Source organism: Gordionus sp. m RMFG-2023, chromosome 2, assembly GCF_954871325.1.
Source record: "Gordionus sp. m RMFG-2023 chromosome 2, tfGorSpeb1-WG-v2, whole genome shotgun sequence".
In the NCBI taxonomy this organism is placed as follows: Eukaryota; Metazoa; Nematomorpha; class Gordioida; order Chordodea; family Parachordodidae; genus Gordionus; species Gordionus sp. m RMFG-2023.
In genome coordinates, this window is record NC_088776.1 from 27,106,752 (window position 1) to 27,131,755 (window position 25,004).

Below are 25,004 nucleotides of genomic sequence, written 5' to 3' on the forward strand. Positions count from 1 at the left end.
ATTTTAAAATATTATAAAAAAATTTGACAAATTTATATGTGACTGTGTTATATTTAATTTGTTATTTCCTATGCCTGTTTTATAATAAAATAAGGAAATTCAACTTAAATTAAAAGTTTTTGAACTATTTTTTTTAGATTAATAAGGGTCAATTAAATAATATTATGAGTAATCTTAAAAATTTCAAAAATTATGTAAAACGAATCGAAAAGATTTGAGAATTTCTAAAATTAAATGAAAGGCATAAATTAGTTCAAAATAACCGAAATGGTTTAAAAATGTTGAACTAAGAATCGGAATGGAACTGAATCGTGATACACATCTGTTTGAGCAGCCTGGTTGAAACCCTAAATAAATAAAGATGGAATCAGAGCAATAAAAGATACAATTTTGACCTCTTATGGGCTGGCTATTAAGTTTTAAAGAAATTACTTCAAAAAAAGTAGAGAAAATTGTAAAGAAACATCAATCAAGATAAAGCTTAGGAGATAAAAAGTGATCGCAAGAATGTCATTAAACCCCCCCCCCCTCCCACTTTCCTCCCTATAAATAAATTAAAGAGAATACTATAAATCTTTAATTTCACGAGAGCAATAAAAATATTAAAAAAATTTTTTACCTCTCATAACGTATCTGCTTTTAAAATAATAAAAAATCGAAACCAAAATCATAAACTCGTTTAGGCATCTCTGCGTGTGCAAAAGAGTTTTCTATAATTGTTGCCAATATTTCGTGCTTTATTAATACCGATGAAGTGCCTTAACCCAATAGGGTAGACAAGGCAAAGGTAAGTGTAATCTTTTTAGCCATCATAATGCCTTATTATATTTTACTACCTCTGCTTAGTTAGATGACATAAAGGGAAGACGATGAAATTAAATAATATGTTTTAAATTTACCAATTTTTTTAGAATTTAATCGAAGGCAAATTTAATCTAGGCCCCAAGCCGCATATAGTCCATAGTTAAGGAACTATTGGTGATAAGATATGAATCGTTGCCAAACATTTTCAAAAGAAAACCTTTTTTTACAATTTTTAATTTAAATCCAAAATAAATAAATGATTTTTAGGGAACTTGTTTTTGCTTTAGTTTTTCTCATACTTTTATAAAAAAATTAAATACACAAATTTCCTATCAGATTTTTTGTCTAGCGACACTTTATCATGGCGACATTTTATCACAACGACACTTTATCATTCAGTCATTTGATAACGCCAAACTTTGTCACGCAACATTTTATCAAGCGATACTTTATCAAGCGATTTATCACGCAACATTTTCTCATCCTACACTTTAATCACGCGATTTAATTTATTTATTAAACTAAAAAAATTTATATTTTTTTTATTATTCTAAAAGATTTTTAAATTAAAAAAATATATAAAGTAAATTAATTAAAATAGCAATATATAAAGACGAAAATTGAAAAAATATTAAAATTAAAAAAAAAATGATTAAAAATCTTTAAAATGTAAATATAAAGAATTATAAAAAGTTAAAAATTTTATAGAGGCATAAATCCGTGAATCGATATGCAATTAGATCTAAAGATAAAGATATTTCCAGGGATCGCCGAAGATATACAAGAATTTTCTAAAGTTTCAGGAAAAGTGATGCTTCATTGCTAAAGTTACCTAGAATATAAGCGACAAAACGTAAAACTTGAAGTTTCGGCGGCCATGATTAATAAGATGTGTTGATTTGATTTGGCGAATGAGTATGCAAGGATAATAGACGTAAACATATTATAATATAATATAATTTAAATTTTAGGAGTTAAAACAATTATTACCTGCTGCACTTTCGGGAAAGAAATTGGTAGATTTTGAACAGGCACCGATAAATGTTATTTCCATCTATAAAGTGAATAGAAAAATAAATTTGGGACTAAAAGAAGTCTATGAGTCTAATGATGACTTTAGATTAACCCTTGTGTCTTAAAGTTGATCTTGGAAATGCACTTGAAATTTTAGCAGAAATATTGGAAGAAATTAAAGACTCAGCATATTTCCTATTGAGAAGACCCATATTCGAAGAAATCCTAGTAAAAATTTTGTTATAAATTATAGAACAACAAAATAATTTTGCAGCTCCTTCTCTCTAATGAAAAATTGTAGAACAACAAAATTAATTATACGTTAGATGGTGTCGTCTGAACAACAAATTGTGTTGAAGGCTGCATTTGGAATCCCTATGCCAATGTTTACTCAGGAAGTTTTGAAAATTTTTAAAGGGGGTCATAGATAATATGCACAAACATAAGGTCCTATATTTTCAAGGCGTAATGGGGAAACACCGTACCTCTCAAAGATAAATGAAGATATTAAAAAAACGAGTTCATTGATGTGTTTAAAATATGGAATTTCGGATTCTTTCTATTTTTAAAGCGAATGCCCATATTTCTTGCATTTATATTTTATATTTGTGATATATTGATTTGTGATTACATATTAATAAAGGGTAAAAATTAAATCATCTTATTGCTTATGTTATAAGACAAAATGACAATTAAGTAAAAATCTTGACACTTATCTATCCACAGAAGAACTACAGATCTCAATTGGCCTCCATCTCAACACAAGATCCAAGTTGATCCATTCATTATATTACAGATATTAAAAAGTCAGACATTCGTGTCATCTTTCAATAAATGTTCTCATACAAAAGATCCTATCTATTACGCTCATTCAATCAACGCTAGAACGTGTAGGACTCAATACCTTAGAAAACAAACGTTCAGATGGTATAATTTCCACTCCTTGGATTAGAGGACTATCTTTAGTTTGGGGCTATACCTGTATATACTCGCTAACTCAAATCAACACATCACTTCAATCACGGACTTCAAAATTTTGAAACGCTTCAAACATTCTTTTTTAGAAAATGTCATATTTTACTTTTGTCACTACCACCCTAGGCAACTTTGGCATTAAAGCAACACTACTCTAGGAAATAAAACTCTTATGTCTTCGCCAAGGAAAATCTTTATCTCAGGTAGAGAATATCTTTTGAAATATGTAGATCCGATTGCATATCCGTTCACACATCTATGCCTCTAGAATATTTTTAATTCTTTATATTTATATTTTATAGATTTTTATTCATATTTTTTTAAATTTTTGTCATGTAGATTTTTATATTTTACTATTTTATACTCTATAACACTTTGTGTTTCAATTGAACTAATATCCTTTTTGTTTTATCAATAAATTTATCAATTTTAATAATAATTCAATTTATTTATAGATTGAGAAGAATATTTCATCAATGTTTTCTGCAAATTCTACTAAATTCAATTAATAGGGTCCAATATTATGCACATTCTAAGTTGGATTAACAAAATTATAACTATTTTTTAAAAATCTTTAATTAAATTTTACAATAAGACAAAAACATGAAAACATGAACATTTAAAATTAATTTTAGTCAAATGTTGTACTTTAAAGGTGATGTACAAAATGCCCCTCATTAACTCGAATAAATACTCTAAAGCTATCTCGTCATTAATTGATTGCACAATCAACAGTTTCTTGGTTAAACGATTCCATTACTCTCCAAGTTGCTGTTTGATATGGTTAATATTGCGTATGCGGGTTTGATAAACACGTTCTTGAAGGACCGACCGGATTCGGATCAAGGCTATTATGGGGTCAAAGAGTGAGTGAAATAAAATCTGGAGTTTCTCTTGAAAACAGATCTACAGTTTTTTTGGCTTGGTGAGCTAGATGTCCTGCTGAAAATGAAAAACAATTGTCCGACAATTCTTAATAAAAGGCAATAAGCGCTCACAGAGAAGCGTCACGATAGTATACAATTTTGACTCCTGGATAGATTAAAAGCTCTGTGCCACCAAGACTTGATAACCCGACTGAAACCATGACGGATTTAGAATTTGAACGAGTAGCAAGCAATCGATCAGCTACAACTTGTTTTTTCTCATTGAAGTTGCAAACCATATCATTTTGCAGATATACTGGGTGGAGTTACTGTAAACAGCTTCATCCGTGAGCCATATAAAATGAACTAATCTCTGAGAGTATTTTAGAAGTTGTTTGATACGTGCCAGACGGGCAATCCTATTTGCATCGGGTTGGTCCAGGGCTTGTTTATTTTTTAAACATTTCAGCTGCAGCTTTGTGTGATAATCTGATGCTCTGAAGTTTACGAATTACCAGCTTATTGGGATACTTGACGAATCGTTCTATGGGTGTCAGGGCGGTCTTCTTGACTCAATACGAATGTTTCAAAATCAACATCCGTTTTTCTGCTGATCCGATAGCATCATTCTTTGCAATCAATCGATTTTATGCTGTGATGGACCATTACTATTAGGAAATTCCATCAAAACCTTTTGGTCCTTAATGTTTTTATTGTTTTGAAATTTAATAAAATTTAAATCAATTTTACTAAAAAAACAATTTTTTTTATTATCAACTCCTTAAGTTTAAAGTAAAAAATAAATTTTTACACCATGAAAAGTTCTGTGCCTAACTTTGAACCTTATTAATAGAATTTGATGTAATCTCAAATAAATCCTTCTCTCAATATATAAAATTTTATTAAATTATTTATAGAATTGACAGATTTATTGCTAAAAAAGCACAGTGTACAATTTTTTTAATAAATAAATACATATTTTTTAAAAATAAATTTGGCAAAAAAAATATTTTCAAACATCGAAATTAAAACGGAAAAGTAAAAATTATCACATATAAAGCTTAAATTTCAAATAAATAAAATTCAATGTTAAAATAAATCATGATATGACGTCGTTATAAAGTGTCGCTTGATGAAGTGTTGCATGATAAAGTGTCGGATGATAAAGGGTGAGTGATAAAGTGTCGCATAATAAAGTGTCACCAAATCCAAATTTAAACTTAATTAACATTATTGTAGAGTGAAATTATCAAATACTATGGTTACCCGTGTCAAGATCATACGGTAACAACGGAAGATGGTTTTATATTAAGCTTACAAAGAATTCCTGGTGGAAATATTTTTAATTCATCAAGAAAAAATCCGCTGGTGGTATTTTTACAGCATGGATTATTATGCTCCTCCACGAGTTGGGTGATGAACATGCGCAATCAAAGTCTCGGTATTATCCTTATCTATAATAAAACTGCAAAATATAACATTATAATATATTATATTTAATAGAAATTCAAACTTTATAAATTTTAAACTGATCGATTGTTTTTTGTAACTCTGTAAAATGGATGTCATAAATGAGGATTATATTAATTTATGGCAAAGAAGTCATTAATTAAATGCTCTTATTGTTTGAAAATGAGATTTGAATAGAAAATAGTCTGTCAAAGAATGACAGGTAAATCAAAAAATGGCCTTCAATTTCATAAAATAACATAGTAAATCCCCACCAAATAATAATGTGTTATTCAGAAAAAATGATAAAAATATTAATATTTTTGCTTTAAACATGTATGGTATATTTGTATTTTGTAAAAAATAAAAAATTAATATTTTGATTGATTTCGAATCATACAGATTTTTGTAACTATTAACGACTCCTGGACAAAACCCTGAACGAAAAAAAACCCTCATGGAATAAAATATCGAAAGAAACCACACTGAAAACGGAAGAAAACCTTAAAAATATACCCCCCCCCCCAGGAAATAATAGAATGTTGTGAATTGTAAAAAAATAGGGGAAGATTATTGGGTGGATTTTATCACCATAAATTTTATTGGATAGTTTTAGACCCCATTTTTGAAGGCCAGCCTGAATGCATTTTTTGCCCAAATATTTAATTTATGGTTATTGACCTGCAGGCCTTGCACCCGCCAATATATTTAAAAATTTGGATTTGTCTTAAAAATATTAAAAATTGGGCCGGATTAAAAAAATTTAAAAAATTAAAAAGATAATTTTTAATTATTTTTTAAAATAAATATATTAAATTAATCAATGGGGAAAATCTTATAATGGAGTGTTCAATATTCATCTTATTTCCTATTTTCCTATAAAACAATTTGCAAAATATGGCCAAAATTAAGAAGACAAAGTAATTTTAAAATTAATTCCGGGTCATAAAATAATCAAAAATAAAAATTCGGTCTGGTCAAAAATTTATAAAAAAAATTCCTGGCCGGGTTTAAAGATAAATTTTTTAAAAAATCCTGGCTGGTGTATGAATGAAAATAAATAAAATTTAAATCCGAATCCGGGCCGAGAATAAAATTTTAATCTTTGCAGATCTCGATTAAACTCATCATTTAAAAAATATTTATTAGGTGAGACCTGGGTTATATTATCCATAATAAATTGAGGGGCTACAAGCAGTGTTGTTAAACGCTACTTTTAAAAGTAGCGCGCTATCGCTACCGCTATTTTATAAAAAAAGTAGCGCGCTATCGCTACCGCTATCGTTTTCAAATGAGTAGCGTGCTATTAGCTACTTTTTACCCTACTTTGATTTTTTTTTAAATATTTTTTTTACGTAACTTTATTTCCACAAATAAAATATTGATATAAAAACATGACTATAATTTGTTACATATATATAATTTATTTATTATTGCACTTTAATAATAATAACATTTCGGTACTGTCATCCCCAAGTCTAGATCGACGATTAGAAAGTATAAGCTTTGCCATACTAAATAATCGTTCAGCACTAGCACTTGAGGGCAACGCAGTATTAAATTTAATAAACAAACTTTTTATATGAAAAAAATCATCAAAAATATTTAGATTAGTATTTTTAGATTTAAAAAAAGCATCTAGAGGTTAATTTTCAGTATATTCTTTAATAAAGGTATGCTACTCCACATTAAAATACTGTATTCCCATTTGATCCAATATATAATTCATTTCCATTTTTTTCTCATCTAAAAACAATGCTAAAAGTTTCATAGCATTGCATCTTGTAGTGTTTGGTGTCAATAAATAACGTCCTAATTTTTTTTTGAAAATATCAGACGTCTTTGATGACTTATTTTGTTTATTCCAAAGAGCTTGGCATTTAGAAAATGTAGATCTTGATACTCTTTTAAAATCCTCATGTAATAATGCTTCTTCAGCATCCACTGTCGCAACTAAATTTAGGTTGTGGCAGGAACAACGATGATGGCTAGGTAACATAGAAGACTTTATTGAAGATCCTAAATATTATAAATTTTGTTTTATATTGGTGAAAAATTAAATATAAAATAATTTAAAACCAAGGATGTCATGAACATCAATTATCTCAAACTCCATTTCATCATCCTCTTCTTGTTCTCCATCTTCAATATTTTTGTCAGGAATATTACTAGTATTGTTATTATTATTATCCTCTCCAAATATTCTATATTATTTATATCATATTATAAAAAAATTATAATAAATTTAAAACCTGAAGGCCTTCAGGAAATTAGACCCCTTATCCGTAATCATCTTACAAACCTTGTTTTGAATTTTGTAAGACCTATGGATTTCTGCAATAATATTGACTAGAATGTCATAAGTCTGACAGCCAATTATTCTCTTTAGAGCTTACAAATTTTCGTTTAAGATTTTTAGGATCAATTCAATGTGCAGTTACTCCTAAATAAGCTCTAAAAATATGACATATTATAAATCAGAAAATAAACATTTTTACCTTCTATTGTGAGTCCAGCAATCTGCCGTTGTACAGACGTAGGAGACATCTGATAGATTTAATATCAAAGATTCTTTCATTTCCTTAAAGCTCTCCAAAATTCTTGCCATCAATGTCTGCCGGCAAAATATCTTGGTCCGTGGAGAAAAAGTGTTTATCATCTTTATAAAAGAATCATTTTCCACCAAGGATAATGGTTGAACTGTATCTATTATAAAGTTCATTATGACTTTGTCAGTCAATTTTTGAGATACACCTGGTGTTGATGAATCCAAATCGCTTAATTTTGTTTGAATTAAATTTGATTTGGAAGTGGGTTTATCTTCTTCCATTACCCCAAAACTTTTGAGATAGTTTTCAATCTCTTTATAATTTGAAGTGTGCACAGTCTAAAATTATAAAATACTTAGAATAAAAATTATGTAGGAGATAAGTACATAAAAATGATTGAAATAACTATTTTAAAATGTTTTAAATAATTTAGATAAAATTTATGAATATATAAAAAAAATGATTGGTTTTTGATTTTAATTTATTTTAAAAATTAAAGATTAGCCTATACATTGATATTAAATTTGTTTAATATATTACCTTTAAATGTTTTTTTCAAATTAAAGCTGCTCGTATGATTTGAAGAGATAATTTTGCGGCACATCTTGCACCGAAACCGATATCCAGTATTAATTTTTTCTTCAAGGTTAAAGTATTTCTTGAATTTTGGGAAAGGATCATCTATATTTTGCTCATTTTCCAAAGAAATTTCAATATCTTCAACAATCTCACACATAACAAGATTTATAATGCTTAATATAAAATGTAATGAAATATAAAATAAGATAAAAGCAAGGACATACCAATAACGGAATTTCAAAAATATATAATTTAATGAATGCGCGAAATATAAATTAAATACAGATTGCTATTTAACAACTGTTTATATCTAATATATATAACAATAATGTATATTTTTAAATATAAATATAAATTTCAAAATTAAATTAAATAAAAGGATTATAATTTTAGATTTTATAAAATATATATTTTCATAATTTTTAGATGTATTTATTATGTAAAATTGAAAGTAGCGAGCTACCGCTATCGCTTTTTTTTAAAAGTAGCGCGCTATAGCTACCGCTACTGAAGTAGCGCGCTATTTTAACAACACTAGCTACAAGAAATGAAAGAAGTTATTAAAATAATTTAAAAGTGTTTATATATTTATTTATGAGTACTAACCTACAAATGTCAAGGTATACTGCAAATGCTTAGTTAAAAATATTTTTTATATATTCTATGAATTGATATGACATTTTCTTATGCTATAAAAAAGTTTTAAAAATTAAATTACTACATATATTTAATAATAAAGTAATAAATTAATAATTATATTTCATTTAATCTATTAATACGGTTTGGAAACACTTTATCACGCAGCACTTTATCAAGGGACACTTTATCAAGCTACACTTTATCATATGACACATTATCACGGCGCCATTTATCAAGATGACACTTTATTACAATGACACTTCACTCAGTCATTTGATATCTTTCTTATATAATAAGCCAATTTAATTTTTACTCTTTATTAGTATAAAATCATGAATCAATATATCACAATTATAAAATATAAATTAAAAATTTAATTGCAGAATATGGGCAATCGCTTTTAAATTGTAAAAAATCCGATATTCCATAATTTAAAACACATCAATGACTCGTTTTTTAATATCTTCATATTTTTCTTAGAGTTGCGTTGTTTTCCCCATTACTACTTGAAGATATAGGGCCTTATGTTTGTTCATTCATATGACCCTCTTTAAAACTTCCAAAATATTAGGTGAGAACGGGATTTAATACCATAATGCCAGCCTTTAACACATTTTGTTGTTCGAGCGACACAATTTAACGTATAATTATGTTTGTTCCACAATTTTAGATATAGAGGAGCTGCTAAATATTATTTAATTGCCCTAAAATTTATAACAAAAAATATAATATTTACTAGGATTTTTTGTTTTCGGATATAGGTCTTCTCAATAGAAACAGATAAGCCATTAATTTCTCAAGATATTTCTGCCAAGGTTTTAATTTCAGATTCTGGAACATATCCAAGGGCCGATAAATACTTGCTATAATCGTAGGTCATCATTAGACTCACAGACTTCTTTTGGTCCAAATCTTATTTTTATATTCATGCTCTATTTTAGATGCAAATAGCATTTATCGATGCCTGTTTAAAATCCATCAATATCTTCCTCAGTAGTGTGGCTGGTATAATTGTTTTAGCTCTTGTCTAATAAAATATCTAATATGTCTACATATCATCCTGGCATTTGACTCATTAGGTAGATCAAATCACACATCTTATAAAACATTACCGCTTAAACTTCGAGTTTTACATTTTGTCATTTATATTCTAAGTAACTAGCATCGAAGCATCACTTTTCCTAAAACCTTTAGGGAAAGATCAAATTGCAAATCAATCCACGATTTATGCCTCTATAATATCTTTATTTTTTTTATATTTAATAGATTTTTATTTATATTTTTCTTATTTAAATAATTATACCTTTTATTTATTTGTTTTTAATTTTAAAAAAAAATTATAGAAAAAATTAGAAAAAACTGAAAAAAAATTGAAAAAAGATAAATAAGTCAAAAAATTCGAGTGGTAATGTGTCGAGTTAATAAATGACTGAATGATAAAGTATCGTTGTGATAAAGTGTCGTTTGTGATAGTGTCTCATGAAAATGTGATAATGTGTCATGTGATAAAACGTTACTAGGCGGAAAAATATCTATGGAAAAACCTCCTGGAAAAACTCCACGTTGGAAACTGAACTCCAGGAAAAAAACCACTTGAAAAAAACACTGTATTTTTTATTTTAATACAAATGATTTCATATAATTATTTTTTTCAAAATAATATTCTATTCATCCACAATTACGCAGGGTCGTGCATTTGACTGGTCAAATACGTTTCGATCAATTGACCGATATTTGACAGGTCAAATATGGTCAAATTCAAATATATGTTTTTTTAAGTCAATATTAACTTTATTTTAAATATATTAATAAAATGAATCTATAAAATTAATTTTTTAAATTCATTGTCATTCAATTACTAACTTTTAGCTCTCTGTAGCAGAGTCTTGTTCTGACTCATATTCAATATTATCATTTTCTTTAATATTTTTTAATCAATTTTCCTGATGTCGAGATCTTTCGATTTCTATTTTCAAAAGAATTTTAATCCAAATCGATCTATTTCTTTAGAAGAACTAGGAATTGTTAGTCTCTTAATGGGCATGATGGCAAAGTTTAATCTATTAACTTGAGGTCGGAATTGATTGTTTCTTATGGAAATTACTGTTTTCCACATAATTTGCTATTAAACATGCTGATTTTGCTTCTGAAATTAATTATATCACTTAAAATATTTTGGTCATCACAACCTTGTAAAATGGCTAATTCTTGAATTATATCATATACTTCATTGAATTCACTACTAGTGAGATGCTCCTCTTCCCAGTATTTTTATTTTTTTTAGGTAAGGCGTAATTACGTATATATATATATGTCGTATTGGAATACGGAATAATGTGGGATTCGGAATCCCTAAGTGGGGATTCGAGATTTTGAATTCGCATTTTATTCGGAATCTTTTTTAAAAATATTTTTAAAAAATATTCCAAATCCCCATGTATATTTTTTTTAAACTTTTTCTTCCATTTTTTTGCCATCTGGCTGGCACCAGAAAATTACATTTTTTAGAGATATTTTATTTTCTGTTTTTGTAAATAAATATTTTCACCTGAATATATATTTTTAAAAAATCCGAATTATAAAAAATTATTTATTGCAACTCATTTTGCAATTGCACAATAATATTTTCCCATAGTTTGAAACAGGGAAGCTCCTAAATATTTTTAGCAGTTTAAATAAAAAATTAATATATTTTATGTATGTCAATTAATTTGAGGATTATATGTGGTTACTATAAAAATAAATTAAATTACCTATAATTGATATACTTTGTTGGGATTTAAAAATAATTTAATTTTAAAGTTTTATATAAACTAGAGGCAATAAATTTTGTTGAAATTCTAGCACACGTTCCTACCCATATATTATTTTGTTCACCTTCTAAATTTTTAGGACAGATATTAGTTCAATCTGTCCTGTGAATATGTAATAACATGTGATCACCTAATATAAAGTTATTTTCTCCAATTATTTGAGAATAAATTAAGTTTTGACGCCCACGATCATTAATATGAGATAAAATAATGGGTCCTTATTAAAATATTAGAAATACTATTCCCAATATTATTGGTCGCACTACTATTTTTCTATGTAATTTTATAGCCAACATTTTTTGAACAAGGACTATTAGTAAATTTGAAAGCACGAATCTTTGTTTGAAACCTTTGCTATTTTAGTAGCAATGCATATAGCGTTCACATAATTTTCCTCATTGCTAAACAATAAAAAAAGTGACGGCTTATCTGTGAATATATAAATAAATATTTTTATTTAATATCCCTCTTTCCCTAATGGTTAAAAAATATAATCTACATTTCCTTATTATCAAGGAAAATCGCTATCGATATTTATTTATATTAAAATTATTTAGCTTTACTGATTTTTTAAATAAAAAAAGATAGCCCTCGACTCAGCCTGGAAGATTTTTTTTAAATCGTGAATATTGAACATTTTTGGATATATTCTATCATGCGTATATTGTTTCAATATTTTTAATTGTTGTATTAACACTAGGATGATTATTGTAGTTATGATTAACCTTTAATATTGAATGAATATTGGATATTATAATAACTGTTTTTTTTTACAAAATAAAGATTCGTTTTCTAAATATATAAATATAAAAATACTTTAAATTTTAATTTTGACGGTATATTTTGAATAAATTTGTATTTGGGTGTTTTTAATGTGATTAATAAATTATATTCTGTATCTGTTTTGGGTAAAAAAAATTGAGGCATTAAAAAAAATTTTAAACTAAAATTAAAAATAAAATAATTGTATTAATATAAATTCACAAAGACAAAAATAAATTTTCAAAATGTAATAATTTAAAAATTTTATGAATAAAAAATCCCGCCCAATACGATTCTTAATTCATATTAAAAATAAATTTATTGATAATTAATACATGGAAAAATAGTTATGCTACCAATAATATGGGAATAGTATTTCTAATATTCATATTTAAATGATCGTGGGCGTTAAAACTTAATTTATTCACAAATAATTGGACAAAATAACTTTATTAGGTGATCACGTGTTATTATCTATCCATAGGACAGATAGAACAATATCTGTAAATTTAGAAGGGAATGTACTAAAAATTGAAAATAATAAAATATGGGTAGGAACGTGTGCTGGAAGAATTTCATCACCATTTATTGCCTCTAATTTTTTAAGTTCCCAACAAAGATGTATCAATCATAGATAATTTAAGTTATTTTTATAGTAACCACATATATTCCTCAAATTAATTGATGTACATATAATATATTAATTTTTTTATTTAAGCTGCTAAAAATATTTAGGAGCATCCCTGTCACAAACTATGGGAAAGCATCAGGGGCCCCTACAACGGGGGGGGGGGTCCGAAGCAACTGCTTCAGTAAATTTGAATGGGGAACTTTTTTTTACATCCATCATTATCATGTGATTTCTGGTTTATAAATGTAACAATAAGACCCCCCCCCCCCCACTTGATATTTAATTTAATATATTGACTGAAATTTTGGTCGATGTTTAGTAAATTTTTTATCCGAAATTTCTTGTTATAAATTATTTTTCCAATTTTAAAATATGCCTAAAAATATTAACCAATATTGACAATAGCAAAATTCCTAGAAATTGGATTACTTATAGTATTAAAATGTATAAAGTTTTTTGCTTAACATGTCTCTTATTTGGTGGTCCACACGCAAATTCAAAATGGACATGTGAAGGTCTAGATAAATGACAAAATATTAATCGTGATATTATTCTGCATGAATCTTCACAGGCACATATGATGGCCTATTATGGAAGGCTTTCTCATAATAAAAATTCGATATTAAAATTTATAACACCTCAGAATGAATGTGTAGATAATAACCGTTCTATTATAAGAATTATAATAAGATGTTTAGATTATTTAATATCTCGAAACCAAGCCCACTGGGGGAACAGGCAACAAGAAGGCAATATGATGGCCCTTATTAAGCTTATTGCGATTCTGAACCTTTACTAAAAATGTATATACAGCAAAATGAAGAAAGAAAAAGGATAAAAAAAAATAAGGGATTAAAAACGAAATTATATTCAAACCTAATATCATCTCATTGAAACCATGAAAAATATGGTTATAAAAAAATTCAAAATGAGATTACATTTAACAGGTGCTTTTCAATCATAGTTGATGGCACATACGATGTTTCGAAATCAGAAGCAATAGCTTTGATAGTAAGATATGTTGAAAATAGTGAGACGCCGAAGCCTGTTGAAAGACTGATTGACATATATTGTACGGGAAATACCACAGGTCTCGATATAAAGCATAATATAATATCCAAACTTGGCTCGATGAATTTACCCCTTGAATATCTAGTTGGGCAAAGTTATGATGGCGCCTCAAACATGAGTGGAAGAATCAATGGTGTGCAAGCCTTGTTTAGAGCAGAGGCGCCAAAAGCAGCTTTTATTTGGTGTTATTGTCATCGATTAAATTTAATCGTTGTTCAATTATGTCAATCAATTAAAGAACTTCGAAATGTTCTAGGAATACTAGATGAGATTTATGTCTATTTTAATGGTGCAAAAAGATATAAGGTACTCAAAAAATTTCAGTGTAATGATCTGAAAAAATCGCAACGATTTTTACGCGTCAAGAATACAACTCGGTAATAGTTCCTTATTTATTTAAATTTTAAATGTTTTTTTAATTAGAAGCTGGCTATCGTCATATAAAGCTATTGTAAATTTTTTTCAACTTTATGATGCCTTTAGGGCAGCTTTGACAAATTTAAAGGATTCTGAAGATCCTGCCACTTCCACTATGGCTAGTGCTATAGTCTTTAGAATATAAAAATTTGATTTTATCTTATCACTTTGTGTTTTGGATAAAATATTGTTGATAACAAGTTTGGCTTGTACAAAATTGCAAACCATTTCGAAGGATATAGGGTATGCAATAAATCAAATTCAATTGACAAAAGATTGCTTGATTAATTTGAGAAGTATAATATAAATTATTGTCTTAATTATTTTTTAATCTAATAGATAATAACACTGAATTTTTGGATGTTTTTTCAAAGGCGCAAGATTTTATGAAGGAGAGAAATCTACATTTTGATTTTGAAAGTTCTAGACTTCAAACATTACAATCCAAAAAGGAGAGGTATATATACTTTCATCATTAAATATAGGAATTTTTTTTAGCTTTAAAATAGGTGTGTTTTATGCTGCACTCGATTTAATTATTATGCAGTTTAACGAAAGATTTAATGATGATTCCATGAAATATTTACATCAAACATCATTTTTTACGCCAAAGGGAATGACAGAAAAATCAATTATTAAAGAAGATATCGAGGATATCTGTGAATTTTACAATTTAAATTCAAGTCAAATTTTCGAAGAAATGTTGAAGTTTAGAAATATTTATAAGATGGCCAAAATGGGGAATGTAAGTAATACTCATGACCTAGAGGTTCAAGAATCTAAAGATTTGTCAGATTCTGAGAATTGTAAATTTATTTAATTAAAATATTTTTACCAATACATTATTTAGCTTCTTCTGATGATGATAATTCAGGGACTTACGATTCAGATTGGAAAAACTATTCATTTATTTTACCTTATCGTTTACTTCTAAATTTTTCTGCTTTCCCTAATTTAAGAATTTTATATAAATATCTATTAACCATTCCCACAACCTCATGTACTGCTGAAAGAGTCATGAGTAAAATTAAATTAATTAAAACAAGACTGCGCAGTACCATGAAAGATTCTTTTCTCAATAATTTAACCATATTATCAATGGAAAAAATTTATTTAAACAATTAAATACTGATGAAATTATAAATTCTTTCGCTTTCTCTTCCCCTAATTTATCTAAATTATTAATTTAAAAATAATATTTATAAAGTTATATTTTTTGCATTTTATTTATATTATATATTAAAAATTGATGCAATAAAAATTATTTTTGAAATTTATGGGTGTCATAATTATCATTTTTTCGAAGGGGGGGGGATACTTTTCAAGGGGGTACTTTTCATGGGGGTACTTTTCATGGGGGTATTCTGCTTCATTCGCTCAAAAAGTGTAGGGGCCACTGGAAAGCATTATTATGCAATTTGCAAAATGAGTTGCAATAAATAATTTTTTATAATTCGGATTTTTAAAAATATATATTCAGGTGAAAATATTTATGATTTTATTTTATATAAATTTACAAAAACAGAAAATAAAATATCTCTAAAAAATAAAATTTTCTGGTGCCAGCCAGACGGCAAAAAAAGGAAGAAAAAAAATATAATTTAAAAATTTAAAAAAAATATACATGGGGATTCGGAATATTTTTTAAATATATTTTTTAAAAATATTTTTAAAAAAAAATCCGAATAAAACGTGGGGATTCAAGATCTCGAATCCCCACGTTGGGATTCTGAATCCCACATGATTCCGATCCCAATACGATATGTATAAAGATTTATTAATAATTATTATATAAGTTTACATCTAATATTAAAAGAAATCGCTCATGTAAAAATTACAGGAAACTATAATTAGGGTGGATATTTGGGGAAAATCGGGAAATTTCCATTTAAAAAATATTTTACAGGTCAATATATATTTTTTGAAATGTTTTCTTCAAAACATAACTATTAACATATTATTTAACCAAGTAAAATACAGTTCCAATTAATTTGAAAACGATTCCAGATCGGAGCTTGCACATCTTGAACCGAGCAATTTATCATTTGCAGAAGTTAATTTTCTATAAACTGGAGATTTGCTCTTATAAAACCAGTTTCTTAACCTTATCACTTTTTAAAAATCTTATTTCGAGAAGATTGACTAATATATTAAATTTTACATATTTCTAATACTTTTGGCCTCCGCTATTATTTTTTAATTGGCAATATTCAATTTGCTATATCTTTTAAAAGCAAATTAAGTCCACGAATTTCAAGCCCGATGTATTCGATATTGGTTATTAATTTTTTACAATCCATACGTTTTACATATTACTTTCATTGTCAGTTATTATGGCTGGTGTTAATTTTTGTGTCCCTATTTCTTTAATTACTTTAATAAATTTATTAGATATTATATATATATTCCCTTATGCATATTGATCTCTGTTTCAATTGATTTATAGAACATGGGGCTTGGTATTGCTATAATAAAGTTTATGAGGCATTCCCCTCTTATATTTGTCCACCCATCAGGGTCTGTTTTTATCTAATCTTTCGATTTCCTTAATTTTTTCATATTTACTGTTTAACTTTTTACTAAATATTTTGAAGGCATTTTAAATGCAAGTTATAAAGATTGAAATAATTTCTTCCAATACCCACATTATGGGAAATGGACAATTTGGCATAAGACTGGCTGCTGCGAATTCAATATCTGTAAATGGTTTTGTTTGAATTGTATTTCTTTTTAGAAATAATCAATTAGTTTAATATATCTTATACTAAAAATGATCTAAGATTTCTTATACTATATATAAATTTCATTTGTATTTTTATAAATATACTTTCTAAAAATACAATTAATTAGAAAATTTTAATATTTAAAATTGCAAATAAGATAGAGTAATAATTAATTTAGACGAGTATTGTAAAATTTTATAATAAAAATTAAAATATCTAGGTTGAGCTCAAGGAAATTACCGTCATCTCATTAGAATTTATATTAGTATATCTATAATCACATGACCTGTCAGATTTTTTATCAAAAAAAGGAATTAACTATACCTAATCCATATCTCTCAAATGTTTAATTAACTACTAACCCTATCCCATCTCTAACCTTTAATCCTAATCTTTATCATAACCTCAGTTATTAAATATTTTAACTTTAGATAGTTCTGCTAATTAAAAAATTTCCTTCGGATCAGACACATTATTTGAGTTCAGCTATTATTATATTATCGAGAATGATTGAAAATAAAGGTATGCATTAGACACAATGATTTATGAACCACGAGGGAAAATATTTTAGTAAAATATGATAAAAATTGTGATTATTTGATTTAAAAACACATTATGAAAATTGGTGAAACTATTGGAGAAATTTTCTGGAAATTTTCCTTATGTTACACCCAAGATAAATTTGTGTATATTTTACAACTTCTTTATTTTATAAGGTGCATAATTTTTGTTTTTATCATAATATACAAATAACTTTTATTATCACAAATTAATAGAAATCGTCTTCAATCACCTGATCAAATCCTGTAATTAATTCCCGAATCTTTGAATCACTTATTAAAATTGACATTATGAATCAGTTACCATTTCAACTAATTAATCTATCGAATTTTCATATTCATTAAGAAAATCATCAAGATTTAGTCATATTAGGGCAGATTTAGAAAATTTACACAATTGTAGAAAATGAAATGAATAATAAAATTACAAATTAATAAATTTATCCATATTTAAATATATAATTTTTTTATTCATAATTTTCCCCACTTTTATTGTTCAAAAAATAAATTTAAAATATATTTTTTGAATTTAAAATACAAGCGTTACTCCAAAAATTATATTTCATTAATGCCTCTGAAATATTTTTCAAATATTAGTTTAATTTAAAATATATTAGTTAAATTAATTATTCTAACTTAACGATATAATTTAACATATTTTACCACTGCCCATGTCTATAAGTATAAAATTGATATCACATTTACCGATCGCTTCATAATAATCTTTAACCCACATGAATTATGAAAAATAAAAAGGATTTATATTAGCTGATATGGGATTTGACGTATGGCTTGGAAATTCAAGAGGAAGTACATATTCAATGAAGCATGCCAAATATTTTCCAAATCAGTCTAAATTCTGGGATTGGAGGTTAAAATTCGAAATAAATTTCATTACCTTGCTAAATACCATTTCATTTAGTTATTTATTAATTAAATATGCTTTCTAAATATGAAGATAAAGATGTTATAACTTATAAGATATTCCTTTTATTATAACGGTTTACAAAAATGATAATAAAAAATCATATGTTTATAAAGAATTGAAATAATAATAATTTTTAAGACAGTTTTTTTTGAACCTATGAGTGGCCAGGCCATATACCATGTTAACTTTTATTTTTTAAAACTTAATTTAAAATATGAATATATATATCCAGAGCCGTAGCCACGGAAATTTTTTGGCCCCCAAACCTGGCCTCCATCTTTGGCCCCCATAAATTTTTTCGTTCAAAAAACATGTCTAGTTTGTAAATTTCTTTCTATCCTGTTTTATTTTTATCCAATAATAAATCATCATTCATTCATATTTTATCATTTCATTTGTGTTTAAGTATAACATTAGTATATAGGCGCTTAATCACGTTCAAATTGTACCAATGATAATTATTTTTATTTATTATGATTTAATCACAATATTATTATTATAATATAACCAGTTATTTAAAACAGCTGTGAATAATTTAGAATTATGAAGAAAATACTGAGATAACAACAATTTATGGTAAGCCAACAAATTAATCTAATAAGGTTACGTTTAATCACAGGTGATCCAAAAGTAGGCTTTTATCTTTGACAAAGAATATCAATTGAAATTTGTCGATCCAACTGCATATCCATACATGGGTCATTAAGCCCACCGAACATACCTAAATATATTATTTAAAATTATTTCTTTTAATTTCTTTTCTTTAAATTATATGTTTTTTATATAGAATATAGATATAGTATGTCAATTATATTTTTAACATATTTTAAATATTATTTTCATCAGTTTTGTTTTATTTTTATAACTGTGCATTGAAGTTTTTTAAAAATAAAAGTGATAATATAATCTTTACTATCTTAAAAACAATATTTGATTTGATGCTATTTCTTAGCATACAGGAGCTACCTTTTCGTGGGATTGGTACAACAAAAATTAGGGATGATGCAACTGATGAAAACATAATTTATTCTTCTGGACTATTTATAGCAATGCTTCCATACACTATCCAAAAAGATCCTGAATTAAATATATTATGAAATTTATACTCAAAAATCCCCAATATAACCCTAGATTCAAAACGAAGTAATATCTATTACTGGCAGATATGGTGCTTGAATATATTTCAGGTAATTATAACAAAAGTGAGATGTCTTTTACTTGTCTTAAGGCTGATGAGACAAAAGATGCATAAGGTTGTGAAAACCTGAGCATAATTTCGCTATATTATTTCTGAAGAAGTCCATGAAAATTTAATAGGAATTATTTACACTGTCTTTCTGCTGAAAGATTACTAATTGAATTTTAAAGCAACTTAATGAGTTAAATATTAATTCAGCGAATATAATAAGCCAGGCATATGATGGGGCAAACGTTAATTCTGGCCAAAATGAAGGAGTGCAAACACTTCAAAAAAATTAATGTTCCTTTTATACATTCCTACAACCATATGTTGCATCTCTGGTTCAAAATTGGTATAATAATGTTGTTATCATTTCTAAATTTTTTTAATGTAACCAATGAGTTTTATAATTTTTCAGGCATTTTAACGTGTTCTGTAAATATGCAGACCATACTCTTAAGAGAATTTAGACCATAGGTAGACTGGTCATTTAGAAACATCTCGCATCATTTATGAGAATTTTGAGGCTTTTGGTGAAGTATTATTTTACTTTTCTAATAGAACTCTTAATTCAGAGGTTTCCATTCATGATTCAGTCGAAGCCTCTGGTCTTTTATCTCAATGCGTTAATATAAATTATGTTATATTAGCCATTATAATTTATGAGATATAATAACAATAGATCCACTAAAATAAGTATCTTATCTACAGTCAGTTGGTACTAATCTATTGGATGCCAAAAATTGTATTGATTCCACTATCAATATATTAAAAAATAAAAGAAGCGATAATTCTTTTGATTTGATTAGAATTAAGGCTGAAAAACTTTTAGCAAAATTTAATCTCACTCCCCACAAATCATCAAGGGTACGTAAAACGCCTATAAATTTTCGAGATTTTTTAGTCAAGACCAAATTTTGGAGTTCTTTAAAAAGGAACTATTATTAAATTAATGATTACTTTGTGTTTATCATCATTTTTTAGATAGATTTACACAAGATGACTATAATCTTCTATCATGTTTTAATATATTGTCCCCCTTTGACCCTGATTATTTTATATCGGATAAAATGTCCCGATTAGAATCATTATTAAACTTAAATATGGAAACATTACATCATGAAATGAAATTAGCTAAAGAATTATTAGCTGCAAAAGTTAAAGAAACACATAATTTTGAAAATATCCTATATATTATGTATAAAAAACTATCATCATGCATTTAAAGAATTGTATAAAACTCAGTAGCTATCATCACTAAGGTACCAACGGCTTCTTGTGTGACCTCTTTCTCTACAATAAAGAGAGTTCTATCGAGCACTAAAGTGCCGATGAAAGATCAACGTAAGCAAAATTTAGTATTGATGGCTTATGAAAAAAAATTAACATAAAATTTATCCTTTAATTCATTTATGTTAAAATTTAAAAATAAAGATCGTCGTATTATATTATAGCATTATTTTGTATATTAATATTATAGTATTATTTTGTATTCAAATTCATATTACATTAATAAATTTTTAATAAAAATAGCAAAAAATTTCATTGAATGCATAATTATTTGTTTTATTTTAAAAAAATAGTGGCACCCTCTAGTAAGCAGCTGCCCCCCTCTCTGAAAATTTCTGGCTACGGCCCTGTATAAATATATGCGTTTATATAGAATACAATATTAAATGCCTTGTATAGAGATTAGTGATATCATACAAAAATAATATTATTTGTTAGCTCTTCTCAATTCAGATTAGGCAATAGCTAAGGAGAAATGTAGCTAAGCTACAGCTTCTTCTTAGATATAGATGCAGCTTAACCACATTTTTCTAAAATTAGTTAGCTTTAGCTTAATTACTTATTTTAATAGCTTTAGCTTATACTCAGCTAAAAATTACAGGCAGCTACTTTTTATTTTTATGAAAAGTATACCATTTTTATAGACATACTTATTTAAATATATTTTTATATATTAAATATTTATCTCAATCAGGCACGTAGCCAGGAATTTTCTATAGGTGGAGATAATTTTTTTATGTTAAAATAATTTTTTTTGGAACATTAAAAACATACTAGAACTAATTCTTATTAAAAATGACAATTTCGAACAAAAATAATAGAAATATTTGAAAATACAAAACTTTAAGAGCGAATATAAATTGCTAAAAAATATTATAGTTATAACCGGTATGTAAATCACAGTAAAATATAATTAAACATTATTTGATGATTTCAAGTTAATCAAAATATCGTTCATAAATAATTTAATCATCTTTACGAATGCGTCAATTTTTGAATAATTTGTTCAGAATGCAGATTAAATCTAGAGGGATATTAAGTAAAGCTAGTCTATTCACTCGATTTTAAGATGTAGCACTTTTGAGATAAGTTCTTATTGTCCGGGTGAATTAAAGATCCCCTCATCTGTGCTTGTACTAATTGGTATTGTTGCCAAAATATTTAGCAATTTTAATATTTTTTCATAAAACTATCAATATATTTTAAAGCAAGCAATGCTTCCATTTCGTTTCATGGTGAATCTTTCATACCAAGATTTAAATTCTGAATTTAATTGGCGATCAGATACATTTATATTCTTTTTATAATATAGGTAATAGTATATTTGAAAAATATTGCATTCATCGTTGCCATCACTCATGTCCCAATAGTAAATCTTACCAAGGGGAGTGGGAGGGGTATTTTAACTGAATATTTTGATAGGGATATCAAATGAAAAAACTAACAAAGGGATCTATTTACAATGTTACTTATCTCTATGTTTTAAGGGTAGGTATGGGGAAAAGGTGAGGATAGAAATTCTAACATAATATCTCTATATGGTTCTCAAAATAAAAAGATCTTTTTACTCTTTTGTTTATCATCCGCATCGCTATAATAAATCACGAGGGATGGGAGAGGGTTAAGATTTTTAAATACATTTTAAACAAAATATCTTGGTATGCATCTTAACTTAAAATAAAAATTCTTTTTATTACTATTGTAATCGTCATTTTTAATCTTCAGATCTAAGTTATACAAGAACGGGGTGGGGTGTGAAAACCTTTTTATTTTATATATGAATTTCAAGTGAGATTTATCAAACTAATTGTTAAAAATCACTCTAGGTTTTAAAAAAAGATTTGTCTGGGGATGGGGTGAGAGACTTCTACACCCTTTAGGCCAACCCGATATTACCCCAAAATATTTTACCCTTATTCTTTCTTAATTTTTACACCCCTCTCCCCCCACTCCACTTAGTAAATAGAGGAATTTGAAGGAAAACTACTCTCCTATCCCCCGTTCCCCATTCAATTTTATTTAATAACGATAATGCTATAACTTCTACTCCCTCCAATTTCAATGACGATTTTGCGTCATACTTTCTCTGCCTGCATTTCTAACTCACAAAATTTTAAGCCCTTCTTGCTACCAACTTAGCGTCCACATGAGTGGGGGAGGGGGAGCATGAGCAGTTTGCTTCCAAATTTTTTGAAGGAGATAGTAGTATTTTCAGATGAAATAAGGCAAAATATATTGCGGTAAAAATTTATTTAATATATATTATAGTCCTATTTAATATACATACATAGATTGTTAAACATCAACCAAATCTACACTGTGAACCGATACCCTTTTTGTTTAGTAGTAAATCTTTCAATTTTAATTATAATTCAATATAAATTGTAAGATTGAGAGAGGGCTAAATTATCAATGTTTTCTGTAATTTACATCAAATTCTATCAAGAGGTTCCAAAGTTATGCACATTCAAAGTTGGACAAACAAAATTCGAACTTTCCGAATGTAAAATTTCATTTTTTTTTATTATTAAACTTTACAATTCGACAAGAACATGAAAGCATCAGCATTTAAAATTAATTTGATTTTGTTCTTCAAAGCTGATGTTCAAAATTTTCTACATTATCTCGAATAGGTTCTAAGGCGATCTCGCGATTCATTGATTACGCCCAAGATTTCCTTGATCAAAACGATTCCATTTCTCCACAAGTGAGAATGCCAATATCACGTATATGGGATTGACAAACACATTCCTGAAGGACGCTTTATATATAGTAGACGACTGGATGGAGATCATGGCTATTGGGAAGGGGTGTGAGGCAAAGAGTGGGAGATATAAAATCTTGAGTTTCTCTTAAAAATAGATCCACAGTTTCTTTGGCCAGGTGTGCTAGAGCACTGTCCTTCTTGAACATAAAAAATTCACTGCCCAACAATTCTTTGATAGCAGGAAGTGCTGCCGAGTAAAACGTCACGATAGTGTGCATCATTAATTTTGACTTATGGATAAATAAAGATTCTGTACGGCCAAGACTTGATATCCCGACTAAAACCATCCAGGGGCCCCTACAACGGGGGGGGGGGGGTCCGAAGCAACTGCTTCAGTAAATTTGAATGGGATCATGTGATTTCTGGTTTATAAATGTAACAATAAGACCCCCCCCCCACTTGATATTTAATTTAATATATTGACTGAAATTTTGGTCGATGTTTAGTAAATTTTTTATCCGAAATTTCTTGTTATAAATTATTTTTCCAATTTTAAAATATGCCTAAAAATATTAACCAATATTGACAATAGCAAAATTCCTAGAAATTGGATTACTTATAGTATTAAAATGTATAAAGTTTTTTGCTTAACATGTCTCTTATTTGGTGGTCCACACGCAAATTCAAAATGGACATGTGAAGGTCTAGATAAATGACAAAATATTAATCGTGATATTATTCTGCATGAATCTTCACAGGCACATATGATGGCCTATTATGGAAGGCTTTCTCATAATAAAAATTCGATATTAAAATTTATAACACCTCAGAATGAATGTGTAGATAATAACCGTTCTATTATAAGAATTATAATAAGATGTTTAGATTATTTAATATCTCGAAACCAAGCCCACTGGGGGAACAGGCAACAAGAAGGCAATATGATGGCCCTTATTAAGCTTATTGCGATTCTGAACCTTTACTAAAAATGTATATACAGCAAAATGAAGAAAGAAAAAAGGATAAAAAAAAATAAGGGATTAAAAA

General features: G+C 27.3%; 1 protein-coding gene across 3 annotated transcripts in view; it reads left to right on the top strand.

Moving 5' to 3' along the window:
- LOC135923842 (lysosomal acid lipase/cholesteryl ester hydrolase-like) overlaps nt 1-25,004 on the top strand; it is a 56,390-nt gene that overhangs the window by 10,627 nt on the left and 20,759 nt on the right. For all 3 annotated transcript variants that reach the window (XM_065458817.1, XM_065458816.1, XM_065458818.1), the window contains 2 exons: nt 4,899-5,100; nt 18,609-18,723. In XM_065458817.1, coding sequence (XP_065314889.1) covers nt 4,899-5,100; nt 18,609-18,723 — 317 coding nt within the window. The remainder of the gene's footprint in view (nt 1-4,898; nt 5,101-18,608; nt 18,724-25,004) is intronic.